The sequence below is a fragment of the Microcaecilia unicolor genome, chromosome 11 (genome assembly GCF_901765095.1).
Source record: "Microcaecilia unicolor chromosome 11, aMicUni1.1, whole genome shotgun sequence".
NCBI classification, from domain to species: Eukaryota; Metazoa; Chordata; class Amphibia; order Gymnophiona; family Siphonopidae; genus Microcaecilia; species Microcaecilia unicolor.
In genome coordinates this window covers 202,410,302-202,426,394 of record NC_044041.1, presented here as the reverse complement: position 1 = coordinate 202,426,394, position 16,093 = coordinate 202,410,302, and the positions used below count along the sequence as shown (strand labels likewise).

The window sequence follows — 16,093 nt, the reverse complement described above, 5'->3', positions numbered from 1 at the left end:
GACTAGTGCTGTAAGATGGGATAATGGACAGCTGAGACAGCCCCGATGATCTTCGGCTTCTCATCAGACTTGGGAGCTGTCTAAAGCCTTGGAGAAAAGTTTTAAAAAAAGGATTTTTCACTATTTTTTTAAACAAGGTGAGGCGCTCAATTTGTACCAACTGGCGACAGTCTCAGCCAACTCACTGAGTGAAACAATCACAGGGCTTGGCTGGCTCATAACACATGCTAAGATCAGAACCAAACAGCAGCACTGTGTCCCCTAAACCAATTCATAACATGTGACATTAACAAATGGAAGTTTTCATCTGCGCAGCAGGATTTTGTTCGACAAAATAGAAGAGTCATATATTTTAATATTCTCTCCAACATTACAAGCAAATTATAGATAAAAATGATTCAATAGCAATGTAATCCTTACAAAAGACATTGTTGGAAATATGACTAAACCCTTCAGAATAGCATTCTGTAGCAATTTTGGAACATGAAAAACAATTTTTTTAAGTGAGATGCATGTGCGTCTGCTTCCTAAGACACTCTGCTAATAGGGACCGGCCCATTACTCATATGCGTTTGCTCGGATTTCTACTTCTCCTTTCTGGACTTAAAATCTACAACATTCCCATTACTGAAGAGCTAAATTAGCTTGCAAAGGCTGGCAAACAACCTTTAGTAGACAGTGGGGCCACATTAACGTTGATACTGGAGAAAACGGGACACTCTGTAGCTATAATACCTAACATGAAGCCTGGCCAAGATAGATGAGGTGCACGAGCTCTCGCTGTCACAGCAGCAGCTTCCGCAGATTTCGGGCATCTGAAGAAGCGACCAGTGTGGTCTGGAGAGCTCTGCATTCTGCCGATGTTAGCATTAAATCACATTGATACAGACAGCAAGAGAGACAAACATGACTGGGACACAGGAAGAGAGAGAAACCCTTACTAGCAACAAGTGTTCTCAAGAAAGAACTGGAAGGCCAGAGCTTGCAAATGCATGTGTGTAGTTGCCTACAAAAAAAGGATTATTGCAACACTAGAAAAGATTCATTTACGCTACTGCCAGGGACAGGCGGGACGTAAGGACTTCATCAAAGGCAGTCAGTCGATCAGGCTGAACACTCTCGGGTTGCTGGTCTCAAACCCGGTCCTTTAGAACAACTCCCAGCATCTAGTGACATTCACAGTGCCCAAATTATGAAAAGCAACCCAGTTCTTAAAGCAAATGTAAATTTCTCATAAATACTCCTGCTGGATATATCTGAAAACCAGAGGTTCCTGATTCTACGATGGGGGGGGGGGGGGGGGGGGGGGTGGGGGGGGGGGGGCCCACAGGAGCTCTTCCTGAAACGGAGTCAAGCATTAAGTAAGATCTGATTAAAATCCAGCAGCAGAATGCAGGAAAAAAAAAAAACCAGATCCTTGTCAGATGCTAAAACAAGAACAGGGAGAAGGTCCCAGTTCCTGTGCTCATGCTGCTGGGTCACTACATGTTAATAATGGACCGTGCACGCTGCCAAAACACTATGAGAGAAGGGAACCGTGTTCTATCGCCACACTATAACGGCTAGAAGGTATGTCTCCAAGAAAATGTGAAAAAGTGTTTGCCCAAACATGTAAGATGTTCACGTTACTCCTGTGAGAAGCGTTCAATATCCTATACAAATCTTTATGTAAAATTGAAATCAAGTAGAAGAATATAACATCTTAAATAAACAGCCACCATGTTGTACAAATTTGAGATCAGAGAGGCCTCTGTGGAAAAATCCATGCAGAGTGCCGGCTCTCTCACGTCGAGTCTAGCAGCGTTTCATGCTGCAGGTAGCACTCCGGGATCACTCCTCACCCGCGGGAAGGTTATCTTCAATCCTTCGGATGAAACGCATTCTGATTTCGGTTACGCTATCCCCTTTCAACGTGTCCTGGGTAAACTTCACATCAACAGCCATCTGCACCTGGGTGAGACGGAAACAAGAAGGTTTACAAGGCAGCAGACTTTCTTCATGAGTAGATGGGATGCAAGTTCTTGAAGAGTGAATGGCAACATGGCCAATATGAACTGTTGTAAGTGGAAATACAGGCAACAGAATGGAATCTGGTAGGCTGTGATGGTGGATGGACTAGCAGCTCCGTCTCTCTGGCAAGCTGCAGGCACAATAATAATTAGAGTCCTAGTGAAAATACAGGTGCTCACGTACCCAGGTTTATCTGGTGGACTACAAGGAGGGGAGGGGGGCATGGGACAGTCTAGAAGACCAATGTTTGGGCAAAAACTACTCTAATGTTGCTGGCTATTTAGTATAGCGATTCTCAGCACACAGCCAGTCGGTCTGGTTTTCAGGATATCTCCAAGGAAAGAAATAATCCTACGGTTTCTACATCATAGCTCAGGCCGTTTTACTTCCGCAATTAGATTACTGCAACTCTCTGAATTGTGTTGTTAATTTCAATTTAAAGAAGAGGTTGTAATTTTTACAAAACACATCCACTAGGTTGATTTTTATATTAGGGACATGAGGCCTAATCCGCTTTTATATAGCTTACATTGATTAAAAGTGGAGCAGTGTATTTCATTTTAAAATGGTTGTCTAATTTATAAGAGCATTTATGGAGTGGGTCCTGAAAATGTGGCACAGCTTTTACCTCTTCCTCCTTTAAGATCATCTTTAAGAAATACGCGTCGATTAATTTTGCATTATCAAACATATAAATGGCGAGTGACCGACTCACTCGCAAATGCGCAGTAGAGACTTCCCTCTCTGTCCCGCCCCCACGTCAATACGTGATGACGGGGGGGGGGGGGGGGGGGCGGGACAAAGAGGGAAACTGCGCCGCCAAGGTTGCTGCCGCCACCCCTCCACCCGGCCCGGGCCCTCTCTTCCCTTTTGAACTTACACATCCATTCGCCGAACGCAGCAACGCACATCAGCTGAGCTGCAGTGAGCCCTTCCTTCTTTGCCTGTGGCGTAACGTCAGCGAGGGCGGGACACACACAGGTAGAGAAGGAAGGGGCAGCTCAGCTGATGTGCGTTGCTGCGTTCGGCGAATGGATGTGTAAGTTCAAAAGTAAAGAGAGGGCCCGGGCCAGGTGGAGGGGTGGCGGCGGCGACTTCAAGGGGGGGGAGCGGTGGCGACTTCGCGGGGGGAGGAAAACCTCAATACCAGCCCGTTTTTACGGGCTCAACGGCTAGTTCTACAATAAAAGATATGAGGCTGAAATCATGTTGGGAACGCTCTTTTGTATATCAGAGTACTAAAATTTGGAATAGTGTTCCAGTTCATATTCCGCAAATTACTCATACTTTCCATTTCATAAAGCTCTTAAAAACTTGTTTCCAACTCATTGATTGCGAGATAAACATAATATAACAGCAAATTAAGCATATTATGGATATGATGTAGATTCCTTCTGATGTGAAGTTAATCTTTTTTGTAATCCGCCTTGTCGCTTCTGTTAAAGGCAGGATATAAACGTTTTAATACAAGAGATCGGCATGCACTGCATCCATTGTATACAACTCTCTTATCGTGCATTTTCATATGTGCCAAGAACTGGATTGAGACCCACCAATTTTGATTAGAAAACTTTGGGGGGTTCCGGGCCATTTAAATCACTTGTCTGGGTGCAGCTGAATATCTGCAAATACCCCAGATTCTATATAGCGCAGCTGGAGATCTGCATCGAAATCGGAGCGGATTCTACAACGCATGAAACTTAATCGGTTTAACAAGTTAATCAGCGTTGATAACAGTTTTTAACAAGCAAAAATGAGCACTAATTAGTACTGATTAGAATTTACGCGCACAACTTGCTAAGCGTATTCTGTAACGAAGTGCACCGAACTTCTAACGAAAGCAGGCAAAAAGGGGTGTGGTTATGGGAGTTTCGTGGGCATTGCAAAATTTGTGTGTGTAGTTAGCTAAATCTACGCACTACGATTTATGCCACGTTTTCGTTGGTGTAAATGGACCAGTGTAGTTTTAGACGCTGAGATATCCGGCGCCTGATTATAGAATACGCTTAGTCGGCACTGATTTCAGCGCCGTATACAGAATCTCCTCCTTAGTGCCTAAGCCGTAATTGGCTAATTTGCTGGTGGTCCAGGGCAGGAGTCGGCAGTTATGAAGTGCCAAAATTCAGTGCTTAACCACACAAGGTAACCACATAAATAGGGCCCATGAAATGAAGTCCTAGCTTTAAGCAGCTCACCCCTGAATATTGCCCTTCACCACATAAGTGTGAGCCGGCTGACGCAACGGCAATGGATATCTAGGGATATATTTACCCCCTTTCTGGTTAGACATAAGTGGGTGCTGGAGGGAGCTAATAGGAGATTTTGTCTGTTTGGAACGCTAAGGAAGCTGATGACAAACGCTGTCCTATTAAAGGACAGAGTTTGACGGAGGTCACAGCTGGCACGCATCCTTAGCAGTGTGGACTGCATGAGCTGGATATTTTTCTCGTTATCTATTATATTACTGTGGATCTCAGTAGGTAAAAGAGATGTTTCTATTAAAATAACCTCTCCTGCCCAGTGATCTTTCTGTGATGGAAAATTCTGCCCCTGTTTTTGGTCCACTGAAACAGATCAGAGGGAAAGAGAAAAGTCAACGGAGGAGGCACGGTCAGATAATCATTGCAGTCTGCTGCCTTCTTCTCCTCTCAGCTTTATAACACAACTCATCAGTACAGATGTAAGCAATACACTGTTGCATGGAAGCAGGCTTAGAAAATGCTTCTATCCCCACTTCTGACTGAGGCATGATCTTAAATTAGCAAAGCTCAGACTCTCACCATTTCCAGTGCACCCCGCAATACCCCGCACAAGAGGTTGGAGTAAATAAGCGATGAATGGTTATCTGGAAGCTCCACAAAATCCACCAGAGGGTTATTTTCCAGAATCAAGGAGAATTCATCTCCTGCAGGACTCCAGTTTGTAATGCTGGGGGTTATGCCCAGGTACATCTTAAATGCCACCTGTTTGTACATACACAAGGCAGAAGATGAGTGAATAAACCTGTTCAACTTAATTTGACTTATACCTCTCCTCTAACAGAAGTTTCAAAGACAGTTACAAGAAGTAAAGAATCAAAAAATCGGTACACAATATTCTTACTTTCCACCAACAGTTATTTCTAACTATGCTGCCATAATCTATCATTTGCAACACAAAAAATACTATATATAAGCATTTAAAAAATATCAATTCCACTTTTCTCAACAAATTATTGCACACCAATCTAAAGATTCCCTAAATAATCAAATTCAGAATAAAGCCAATTCTGAATTTCTCTTCTCCTATCTCAGAAAATAACCAGGTTTTTAATTTTTGGCTGAAGAATATAGGGGTTTTTTTTTTTCATCTCAACACTTGCCCGCATCTTGCTCAAATCGGAGCTCAGTTTAAAAAGAGGAAGGGTTCTGGAGAACTGAACATTCATTTCCTGCTAATAAGTCTATCCAGCAGAAAGCATTCAAGTGCCCTCTTTGTTCTCTGTCATCAGTGGCAGACCCTGAACTCAGCTGTTCCCTTATTTTGCCCACACAATACTTGCACAAATAGAGACAAATACAGGTCTGGAGAGAAACCAGAGCCACTAACATTAAGGCCGCTGAAGGCAATGTTCTAGTTCCATAATTACCTTAGCAATTACATCAGCAGTTTCCCGGAAATCATGGCATCTTCCGACATTTGATCGAGCCAAAAAGTCTTCTATTAATCGAACACCTATGTTATAACCCCTACAAAAAGACAAACCAATGAGCAGTAACAGACTTGAAAAAACGCAAATGTTTTACAGTTAACATTCTGTGCAATGTGGCCTGATGCAGTCACTTTCAAGCTTGCTGCTCTGCTCCTGCACAAGTTTGATCATCCTACACCTCACTTGCCACACCCATCCCCCTACTCACTAAGGGGCCCAGGCAGAAAGGCTGGTGGAAGAGCCGCATGCAGATGTCCGAGAGTGTGGTTTCAGCAGTGAACGTAGTACCATGCTATGCAGAAGGCTAATGGCATGCAAATTTTATGAGCAGAAAACATGCAGCTATTGGGGGGGGGGGGGGGGGGGAGGAGGAGGGAGGGCGGAGCGTGCTAGCATGCTGATCCCATGTGCACAAAGGTTTTGTGGTAAAAGAAGCTTCTTGTGCATCATATCCAAAAAAAAACCCCAAAAGTGTCAGCACACATTGGGGTCATTCCTCTGTGCCAAAATTTGAGCCTCGCAAAAACTGCCTACAAGAGAAAAATTTGAGAAGCTCATATTTAGGTGCAGAAGAACAGTTTTGTTCTGACACACACCAGGGGTGTAGCCAGACCTCGGCGGGAGGGGGGGGGGGGGGCCAGAGCACAAGGTGGGGGGGCACTGTTTAGCCACCGACCCCCCCCCGCCGCCACCACCACCCATGCTGCTGCATCAGGTACCTTGTTTGCTGGCGGGGGTCCCCAATCCCCGCCAGCCGAAGAGTCTTCTTCAGCGCAGGTTGACTCCGGCATGGGGCTACATGCACGGTGCAGGACGTAAGGCGTCAGAAACAGATGATCACACAACGAAGGCGCCGGAGTCGACCGGTGCTGAAGAAGACTCTTCGGCTGGCGGGGATTGGGAACCCCCGCCAGCAAACAAGGTACCTGATGATGCGGCGGTGGGGCAAATGTAGAGGGGGTCAGGGCATAATCTGTGGGGGCCCATGCCCCCGTGTAGCTACGCCCCTGACACACACACACTTGTTTGTTATCTCCCTTCTGCCTTTGAAACTTGCAAGGGGCAAAACAAGACAAAACTGGCACTTAAATCTCAAAAAATGACATGAGATCCTCTCTAGAGACCCCTTTACGCTGCGCGTCAAAAGCTCTCCACATTGCATAGAATACTGTCAGTGCTGTATGGGACACTTGAATCAGCTCATTACCATATATTTTAATACAGCATGCAGCCATGTCTTCCATGTGGTGCTCGAGCCCTCGCTGCATTCTGTGCCCAATAACATGCATGCACATGCCACAGTTAACAGTTGCTTTTTGCATGGGCCCCTAACGATGCTCCATTGTCTCTCTACACTGCTACATCAACCACACCCCTGTCCCTTCTTGCCTTGTTACACCCCAACAACCATGTATTTTCCCACAGACCCAAACAGGTGCATCAATGCAACACCTTCCTACCCTGCATACATGGCTTGCTTGTTCCTTGTATTGCTCACGAACCCCAGCAGACGGGTTTTCAGAATAGCCACAATGAATACGCATAAGATTGATTTGCATACAAAAAGAGGCAGAGTATGCAAAATCGATCTCATGCATATTCACTGTGGATATCCTGAAAATCTGACTGGCTGGGTGTGCCCTGAGGACCTATGCACTGCAAACGCTGCCAGAATTACACAAAAAAATTACATTAAGTTCTGTGCTAAATATCTTAAAACACATTCATCACACAGGGCATTCAATGAAGTCTTAGTCTAAGCAATTATAGCTGTGGGGTCGGAAATCTAGTTAAATCCTGACAACACATCCAATGTTATGTGTTTTATCCCAAAGAGTCTTAACAAAAGAGAAAGCTCCCCCCAAATCCCTCTCCTTACATCTTGTCCAGCTGTTTGTTTACATCCTCATCATTCTCATAATCTTTGCACAGCTGGGTGACCAATGCACCATAGGTCAGCGTGAAGAGCTCAGAATTCTAAACAGAAGTACAAGAACACATTATTAAATGACAGTCACTGGGTTTATGAATGTTTGCTATATCTGTGATAGGCTTATGGCACAAAGCTCCAAACGTGAAAAATGAATTGACAGCATGTGCGTAATTCAAACCAGGGAAAACTGTTAATCCATATTCTGGAGTACACTATACCTTCAAAAAACAAAAAGGCACACAACTGCTTACAAAACAGTAGATAAAAAACAACAAAGCAGTGTTCCAATAAATGCATTTGATTCCACTGCTTTGTTGTTTTTTATGTACACTATACCTTCTGCAGCGATTTTATATTACCAACCTGCAAACTAACGTAGCCTGACCACAAAATCTTACCGTCCCTCTCATGAAACTGTGCTGAAAACATCTGAATAAAATTATGCTGATCGAGTGTACTGTCTAAATATCTCTGAGATTCACCGTGCTTGGAATAATTCATGTAATCAGAACCATTAAGAAGGGCAGACTTCCTTTTAAATTTCCCTTCTCAGATATTAAACTTCTATGTCAGGTGTTCACCGCTGCGTGCGTCTATACAAATGTTAATAATAATCATTTATCATTAGAGCCATCTCATTCACATACAGCTCCATTCTGAATCTCTCCAGCAGAAGTAGCGGCCTGCTGCTCCTGGGCTTCAGGTTATGGAACGGGGTCTACCGACATCCCTGAACAGGGCCCAATGAAAACTAAATACCCTATCCTTTTGAGATTTGGAATATAAGGAATTGTGATGTTAGATTCACTGATGCTCTTTCTAGTAAATCACCTGCTCTTAATTTTAACTCTTATAAGTGGCCCCTCATTAAAAGCCCACACGGTTATTTTCCCCCATACACTGTAAAGTCAGCAAGCTTTTAAATTGTCATTCTTTGTAATATACAATTTCTTGGGTAAGTTTCATTTTACAAGATTCTAATTGTCAGACAGATAAGAAAGCCTATCACCTACCATGAGATGCAGAGATGCGGAAGGTGAAATGAATGGCAAATACCAATACTAGACAATGAGAGCAGCAGGTAGGCAGAAAGGAAAAAAGACACCAGAATTATGTAAGAGACACGGAACAGCACATACAGAACAGCAAGTATGAAATCAAGGAAGAGAAAGGAAGCGGGCTTCTGATGGAGGAAAGGGGAAGAACAGAACACAAGCCCTTGATTTTGCCAAATGTTAGAAAACACGAGCCCCCAAAATCATCTACCGGGTTTATGGCTCAAAATTTTCATGCAGATCAGTCCTGAAGGATTTTTGCTACTAGGTTAACACAGGAAAATGAAAGGCATTGTTTAATATAGATTAGCATCACCGGCTTTATACTCTAGAACATGGCTGCATACATGACATGAACATTTTTTTCACCCACTAGTTCTGTATATTTCAAGACATGTCTTGCACCTTATCAATTATCTATAGGATTTTTCTGCCAAAGGGCAAATTTAAATAATATATGTGTATGCGGCAGCTGTACTTTTAACGCTCTCTCCCGTGTCAAAGGAACTAGAATTCACAGAAATGCTGCCAAAGAATAAATTAATTAATCATAAAGCTAGTTTTGACCAACTATAGAAAGCACGCAGCCTTGTTAAGAGCAGAATTTTGGATTTTGTCTTGCTGAACACATAGGCATTTTTATTTAAAAAGTTCAGATCTAACCACAGTTACCCAACAAGTCAGACAGCAAGAATCTCACTTTTTGTTTGTTACAAGACGCTCATTTAATCAGATTTCAATTACAGAAAATACCAACTGTTGGTACAGAAAGTTCCTTCAAAGATTAGCACTGTGAAAAAAAGCTTTACAATAATTTTCCATTTTTTTTTAGCTAAACTGAATAAAGACAATCAAAATATATAACCAATGCTTAAAAATGTTTTCCAATAATCATATCTAACTAAAAAAAAAACCAAAAAAAAACCCCAAGAACTAGGGGCCCTGTTTACTAAGACGTGTTAGCGTTTTTAAGGCACCTACAATTTGTGTGCGCACTAACCATGTAGGCGAGTACACAGTTAACACGTGTACATGGTTAACGCACGTTAAAGATGCTAACGCACCTATAAGATGGCTTAGTAAACAGGGTCCTAGGTGTCAATTTAACTAAAAAATTGGAAACAAACCCCCACCAACTTTTCAAATATATAATGTGTGTTCAGAACCATGTGCTACCCGAACTGCAATAAAGCTACAATACATTGAACATCGTCTGCTGGGTTCAATCATTTGTCACCCTCGCTGAGTTTGACTTGTTTGTGTGACTGCAAGGGTTGCCGTTCTGTTTCTTTGCCCTGCACTCACCAATCCCATCATCGCACACTGAAAGATAATAAAGTCTATATATCAGTCTTATTTATTGATGCTGCTAGTCCCAGAGATATAAAAATAGTCTCTCGAGTTAGAATCTTTGAAGCTCTATTTTGCTATATGCTCTGGGCAAAATGTTACCAATCACGGACTTATTTTAGCAAACAGTGCGAAGACGGTCATACTTACTCAAAAAACCTATCTATAAATCCGATGATTTTCAAAGAAATCAAAGTGCTGCACTGTATCCCTTGAATATTAACTGTGCTCAAACGAGAATCCCCAACATTAGCTGTGTTTCACATTGCTGCTTCTTCAGGGGGGTATAAAACCTATTTTATTTTGCACGCCATAATCAGCAGCTCCTCGGACAGAACAGCCTCCAAGTCTGGCAAGTTAACAGTGTGAAAACACCAACTATTTATTTCCTGCATTTATAGCCCACATTTTCCCACCTATTTGCAGGCTCAATGTGGCTTACATTGTTCCATAATGGTGCTCACCAATTCCGGAAAAGAGAAAATACACAGTTAGGATGGAGGTGACAGAATGGATTAGATATTCAGGTAAAGAAAGTTCATTTTCATGCTGAGAAGTAAAAAGGTACAAGATTAAACTTCAATCGTGACAAAATCAGTTTGAACAATCAGAAATAAGAAGCTTCAATCGTGATGAATTATTATTATTACATTTATACCCCGCGCTTTCCCACTCATGGCAGGCTCAATGCGGCTTACATGGGGCAATGGAGGGTTAAGTGACTTGCCCAGAGTCACAAGGAGCTGCCTGTGCCTGAAGTGGGAATCAAACTCAGTTCCTCGGCTCCCCAGGACCAAAGTCCACCACCCTAACCACTAGGCCACTCCTCCACTGTTGCTACTATTTGAGTTTCTACATGGAATGTTGCTATTCCACTGGCAACATTCCATGTAGAAGTCGGCCCTTGCAGATCACCAATGTGGCTGCGCAGGCTTCTGCTTCTGTGAGTCTGACGTCCTGCACGTACGTGCAGGACGTCAGACTCACAGAAACAGAAGCCTGCGCAGCCTTCTACATGGAATGTTGCTAGTGGAATAGCAACATTCCATGTAGAATCTCCAATAGTAGCAACATTCCATGTAGAATCTCCAATAGTAGCAACATTCCATGTAGAAGTCGGCCCTTGCAGATCACCAATGTGGCTGCTCAGGCTTCTGCTTCTGTGAGTCTGACGTCCTGCACGTAAGTGCAGGATGTCAGACTCACAGAAACAGAAGCCTGCGCAGCCTTCTACATGGAATGTTGCTAGTGGAATAGCAACATTCCATGTAGAATCTCCAATAGTAGCAACATTCCATGTAGAATCTCCAATAGTATCTACTTTATTTTTGTTACATTTGTACCCTGCGCTTTCCCACTCATGGCAGGCTCAATGCGGCTTAGGTACTTATTTGTACCTGGGGCAATGGAGGGTTAAGTGACTTGCCCAGAGTCACAAGGAGCTGCCTGTGCCTGAAGTGGGAATCCAACTCAGTTCCTCAGGACCACAGTCCACCACCCTAACCACTAGGCCTCTCCTCAGTTTGAACAGAAACAATAAACTTCAATTTAAAAAGAACACGCCCCCTTGATTAAAAAAAAAAACAACCCAAAAAACCTGTTCAGAACTGATTCCCTAGTTTTTTCGCTTAAGTCAGACAAAATTATGACTTCTTTTGTCAAACTACACTGGCTTAGTGTTGCGGCAAGGATCACTTTTAAAGTAGGATGTCTTTTGTGGAAGATAATTCAGGGCATAGTACCATTATATACGATTTCCCTTGTACATTATTCATTCGTGGGACAATTTTATAATACTCGTAATCTGTTTTCATTACTTCCAAGAAACTCGTCTCAGGTCTATTTGCATATCAGGTTGCTAAATTTTGAAAATTTTTAACTGCCTAATTTAAGATTTTTACCTAGTTAAGAGCTTGTTTAAAAACAGGCTTAAGACGTTATTGTTTAACAGACATGTGATTAGTAAATAATCATATATATTTGGAATATTTTTTAAAATGAGTTATTTTACAATTGCTTGTTAAATTGTGACATCCTAGGTGAATTGTGTCGTTTTGTCTTGCTGTAACTCGCTGTGAACAGTAAGAATAACCTGTGTTCACAGGGCTTTTTTTGAGGGGGTACTTGGGGGTACTGAGTACCGGCACCTTTTCCACTGTCTGCTAAACTTGACCCACGGTTCTCGTATTTTAATGAAAGAGCTCAGGTTCTACATGCAAATTCTGCCTTGTCATAGATTCTATGACTGGTTGCAGGGGTCCTGGCTATTGTGGGGTGAGTCCCTCAATGATCACTCCACCTCTGAAGGGTGGCCTGGCATTTGAGTACCGGCACCTTTTTTGCTAGAAAAAAATGCACTGTTGGGCTGGCTTGGTGCACAGCTTAGCACAGGCTCTGCACACAATTTTCTGTATTCTTACTGAGTTTTGCACAAAAGAAAACTATATGCTAAGAGTTTCACAGACATCAGGGCACACTGTTCATTTAAATCAAATGGTGCATAGTCTTTCGGCATAAAACACTATTTTAACTTTAGGCCACAGCGCCTTTCTGAGGGGCCCTATCAGGCTCAGAAGTCCAGATAATTCTGAGGTTAGCTCAACAAAAACAATAAATTCTTTTGAGACTCTAGTTTTCTCCAGGTCCAAGCAACCTCTGGTCTTTGGTCACACATCCAACTCTGAAATATTCACTAGTATGTGCAGCCCTCCTCTCAAATCATAAGTACATAAGTAATGGCACACTGGGAAAAGACCAAGGGTCCATTGAGCCCAGCATCCTGTCCACGACAGCGGCCAATCCAGGCCAAGGGCACCTGGCAAGCTTCCCAAACATACAAACATTCTATACATGTTATTCCTGGAATTGTGGATTTTTCCCAAGTCCATTTAGTAGCGGTTTATGGACTTGTCCTTTAGGAAACCGTCCAACCCCTTTTTAAACTCTGCCAAGCTAACCGCCTTCACCATGTTCTCCGGCAACGAATTCCAGAGTTTAATTACACGTTGGGTGAAGAAATATTTTCTCCGATTTGTTTTAAATGTACTACACTGTAGTTTCATCGCATGCCCCCTAGTCCTAGTATTTTTGGACAGAGTGAACAGATGCTTCACATCCACCTGTTCCACTCCACTCATTATTTTATATACCTCTATCATGTCTCCCCTCAGCCGTCTCTTCTCCAAGCTGAAAAGCAGCTGTTTGTAGTTGAGAAGCAGACTATCAGCACTAGATCAGAGCACCCTCCTCCGGGAATTGGGGGGGGGGGGGGGGGGGACAGACAAACAGCCTCCCCCATCACTTGTCTAGCAGAAAAGCATGAGCTGAGGGTGGGGGGAGGGGTCAGGTCAACCCCTTTCATTTCCCAGCTCGGTTTTCTCCCTTTTCCCTGTACTCAGCCCCCCCTCCCCCCCCCCCCCAATCCAGGCCTATTCTGCGGGGGGGGGGGAGGGGGGTTGTTTCACACACAGGCCCGTCCTCCGCCTCAGGGTCACCAGGAACCTTTACCATTTTCTTGCTCTCGGTGCCACGGTTGCTTTGTCGCGACATGTCGCCGGCCTGTCGCTTCTCCCCCAGGGAGCCGGAGCCGCCGCCACCGTCGCTCTGCCCCTCACTACCGAGGCCGGCGCCTGACCAGACAGAGACAACAGAAGAACAGCCGCTGCGCATGCGCGGGAGGAGGGAGGGTGCGCGCGCAGTGCCGCCGCGCACTGAGGTCTGGGAGTTGCAGTTCTCCGGGTGGAGGGGGCGGTGCTGTGCTTTGCTGAAAGGAGCTCGATCAAAATCAAGCCTCCTTGGTGCGGTCAGTCTACGACAGACGTCACGTCACGCACCGCTCAGCAGCGCGGGGAACGTCGGGAGTTGTAGTTTAGCGGCCCTGGATGCTGCTCGGGACGGCAGGTGGCGCCTGGTGCGCGCTGATTACGAAGTGTTTCATCTCCCGCACACGGCACGTGCTTAACCTCCTCCCCTTAATAAATAAAAGCTGAAGATATAACAGCTACATTTTTATTGCACTAACTAGTAACCGTCCTGAGCATGGTTGGACCTTCTAAAGCTGGTCAAAATGTATTATTTTAGTGCATTAAAAATGTGTCATATTACATTATTTTTCTTTGCTTCATTTCTATTTATTAACCTTTATCCAAGCCTGCGGTCCATTATAAGCAGCAGGGGCATCCTGGTCCTGTTGTTAGCCAGTGCTTTCAGGGCCAGGTGTCCTGTTTTGCCCATCTCTCCTTTCCACAGAATTGTGCTTTGAATTTTTCCTATAACACAGGAAAAAACAAAAAAATAACCTCAAGGTTCTTCTGGGCTCCAGACACTCCCAGTGCAGCACAAGGCACAGTGGGGAGCAGGGATGGAAGTTGCTGGGCACCAGCTGCTTAGACCTTCCTTGGCTGACTTCTACTTGTCATGACAACAAACAAAAAAAGAAGAATAAGAAGGCGGTAGACCAATATGATTCCAAAGAAGGTCATTTGTTGAAGATCAATGGCTAGAAATGACTCGACACAGTCGTTTCGGCACCACATGCACCAGGAGTCAAATCAATTGTTTCAGCCACAGGCTTACGAAATGCAGTGCAAATGTACGTTAAAAACATCCAATAGCTCAGCATCAAACCGTTGACATCCAAAAGAGCCAAAGTGAAAAATATGTGTCGTCAATCACTTTTCATGGGCAGAGCTTTAGCACCGGTGGTTAGGAGGTGGGGCTAGTACTGGGAAGACTTCTACGGTCTGTGCCCTGAAAATGGCAGGGACAAATCTAAGTCAGGTATACATATAAAGCAGCACATTAGCACATTAGCAAAATCCGCCCTTTCCTCTCTGAGCACACCACCCGAACTCTCATCCACGCTCTCGTTACCTCTCGCCTTGACTACTGCAACCTACTCCTCACTGGTCTCCCATTTAGCCACCTATCCCCCCTTCAATCCGTTCAGAACTCTGCTGCACGTCTTATCTTCCGCCTGAACCGATACACTCACATCACCCCTCTCCTCAAGTCACTGCACTGGCTTCCGATCAGGTACCGCATTCAGTTCAAGCTTCTCCTACTAACCTACAAATGCACTCGATCTGCAGCCCCTCCCTACCTCTCAACCCTCATCTCCCGTTCCTACCTGTAACCTCCGCTCTCAAGGCAAATCCCTCCTCTCAGTACCCTTCTCCACCACCGCCAACTCCAGGCTCCACCCTTTCTGCCTCACCTCACCCCACGCGTGGAACAAACTCCCCGAGCCCATACGCCAGGCCCCCTCCCTGCCCATCTTCAAATCTCTGCTTAAAGCCCACCTCTTCAACGTCGCCTTCGGCACCTAACCTCTACACCTCTACCCAGGAAATCTAGACTGCCCAACTTGACATTTCGTTCTTTAGATTGTAAGCTCCTTTGAGCAGGGTCCGTCCTTCTTTGTTTATTTTGTACAGCGCTGCGTACCCCTAGTAGCGCTCTAGAAATGTTAGTAGTAGTAGTAGTTTATCTTGTTGGGCAGACTGGATGGACTGTACAGGTCTTTTTCTGCTGTCACTTACTATGTTACTTTAGCACCATCCTCGTTCCCTCCACTTTGACCCTTAGAGTCTTTTCCCTTTCTCCTCACTGCTGCTGGCTTTATGCCTGCATTTCAGTTATTTTTATTTTATTTATTTTTTATTTTTTGTTACATTTGTACCCTGCGCTTTCCTACTCATGGCAGGCTCAATGCGGCTTACATGGGGCAATGGAGGGTTAAGTAACTTGCCCAGAGTCACAAGGAGCTGCCTGTGCCTGAAGTGGGAATTGAACTCAGTTCCCCAGGACCAAAGTCCACCACCCTAATCACTAGGCCACTCCTCCACTCCAGCCCCCTAAGAAACTTCAGCACTTTGCACCTCTCTTACCCACCCATAATTGTGGCCCTAGTCTCGGGTACCATGTCTGCCCCATATTCCAGGGTTCTCAGCAGGCCCGCTGAGAGGGAGGGGGCTAAGATTTCCCTGGGCAAAGCCTCTAAGGGGGGACTCAGCGCTGGCAAATACCCCCCCCCTCGCTGCAGCAGGAAATGAG

General features: G+C 44.5%; 1 protein-coding gene across 1 annotated transcript; it reads right to left on the bottom strand.

The window, feature by feature from the left end:
• Window positions 1-335: 335 nt before the first annotated feature.
• TRAPPC3 (trafficking protein particle complex 3) lies at window positions 336-13,706 on the bottom strand. Its single transcript, XM_030218261.1, has 5 exons — window positions 13,547-13,706; window positions 7,581-7,678; window positions 5,639-5,738; window positions 4,791-4,973; window positions 336-1,950 (listed from the first exon to the last, which is right to left on the bottom strand). Exons 1-5 carry the CDS (start codon window positions 13,586-13,588, stop codon window positions 1,831-1,833), a joined length of 543 nt encoding a protein of 180 aa, XP_030074121.1. The 5' UTR covers window positions 13,589-13,706; the 3' UTR covers window positions 336-1,830.
• Between the last annotated feature and the right edge of the window lie 2,387 nt (window positions 13,707-16,093).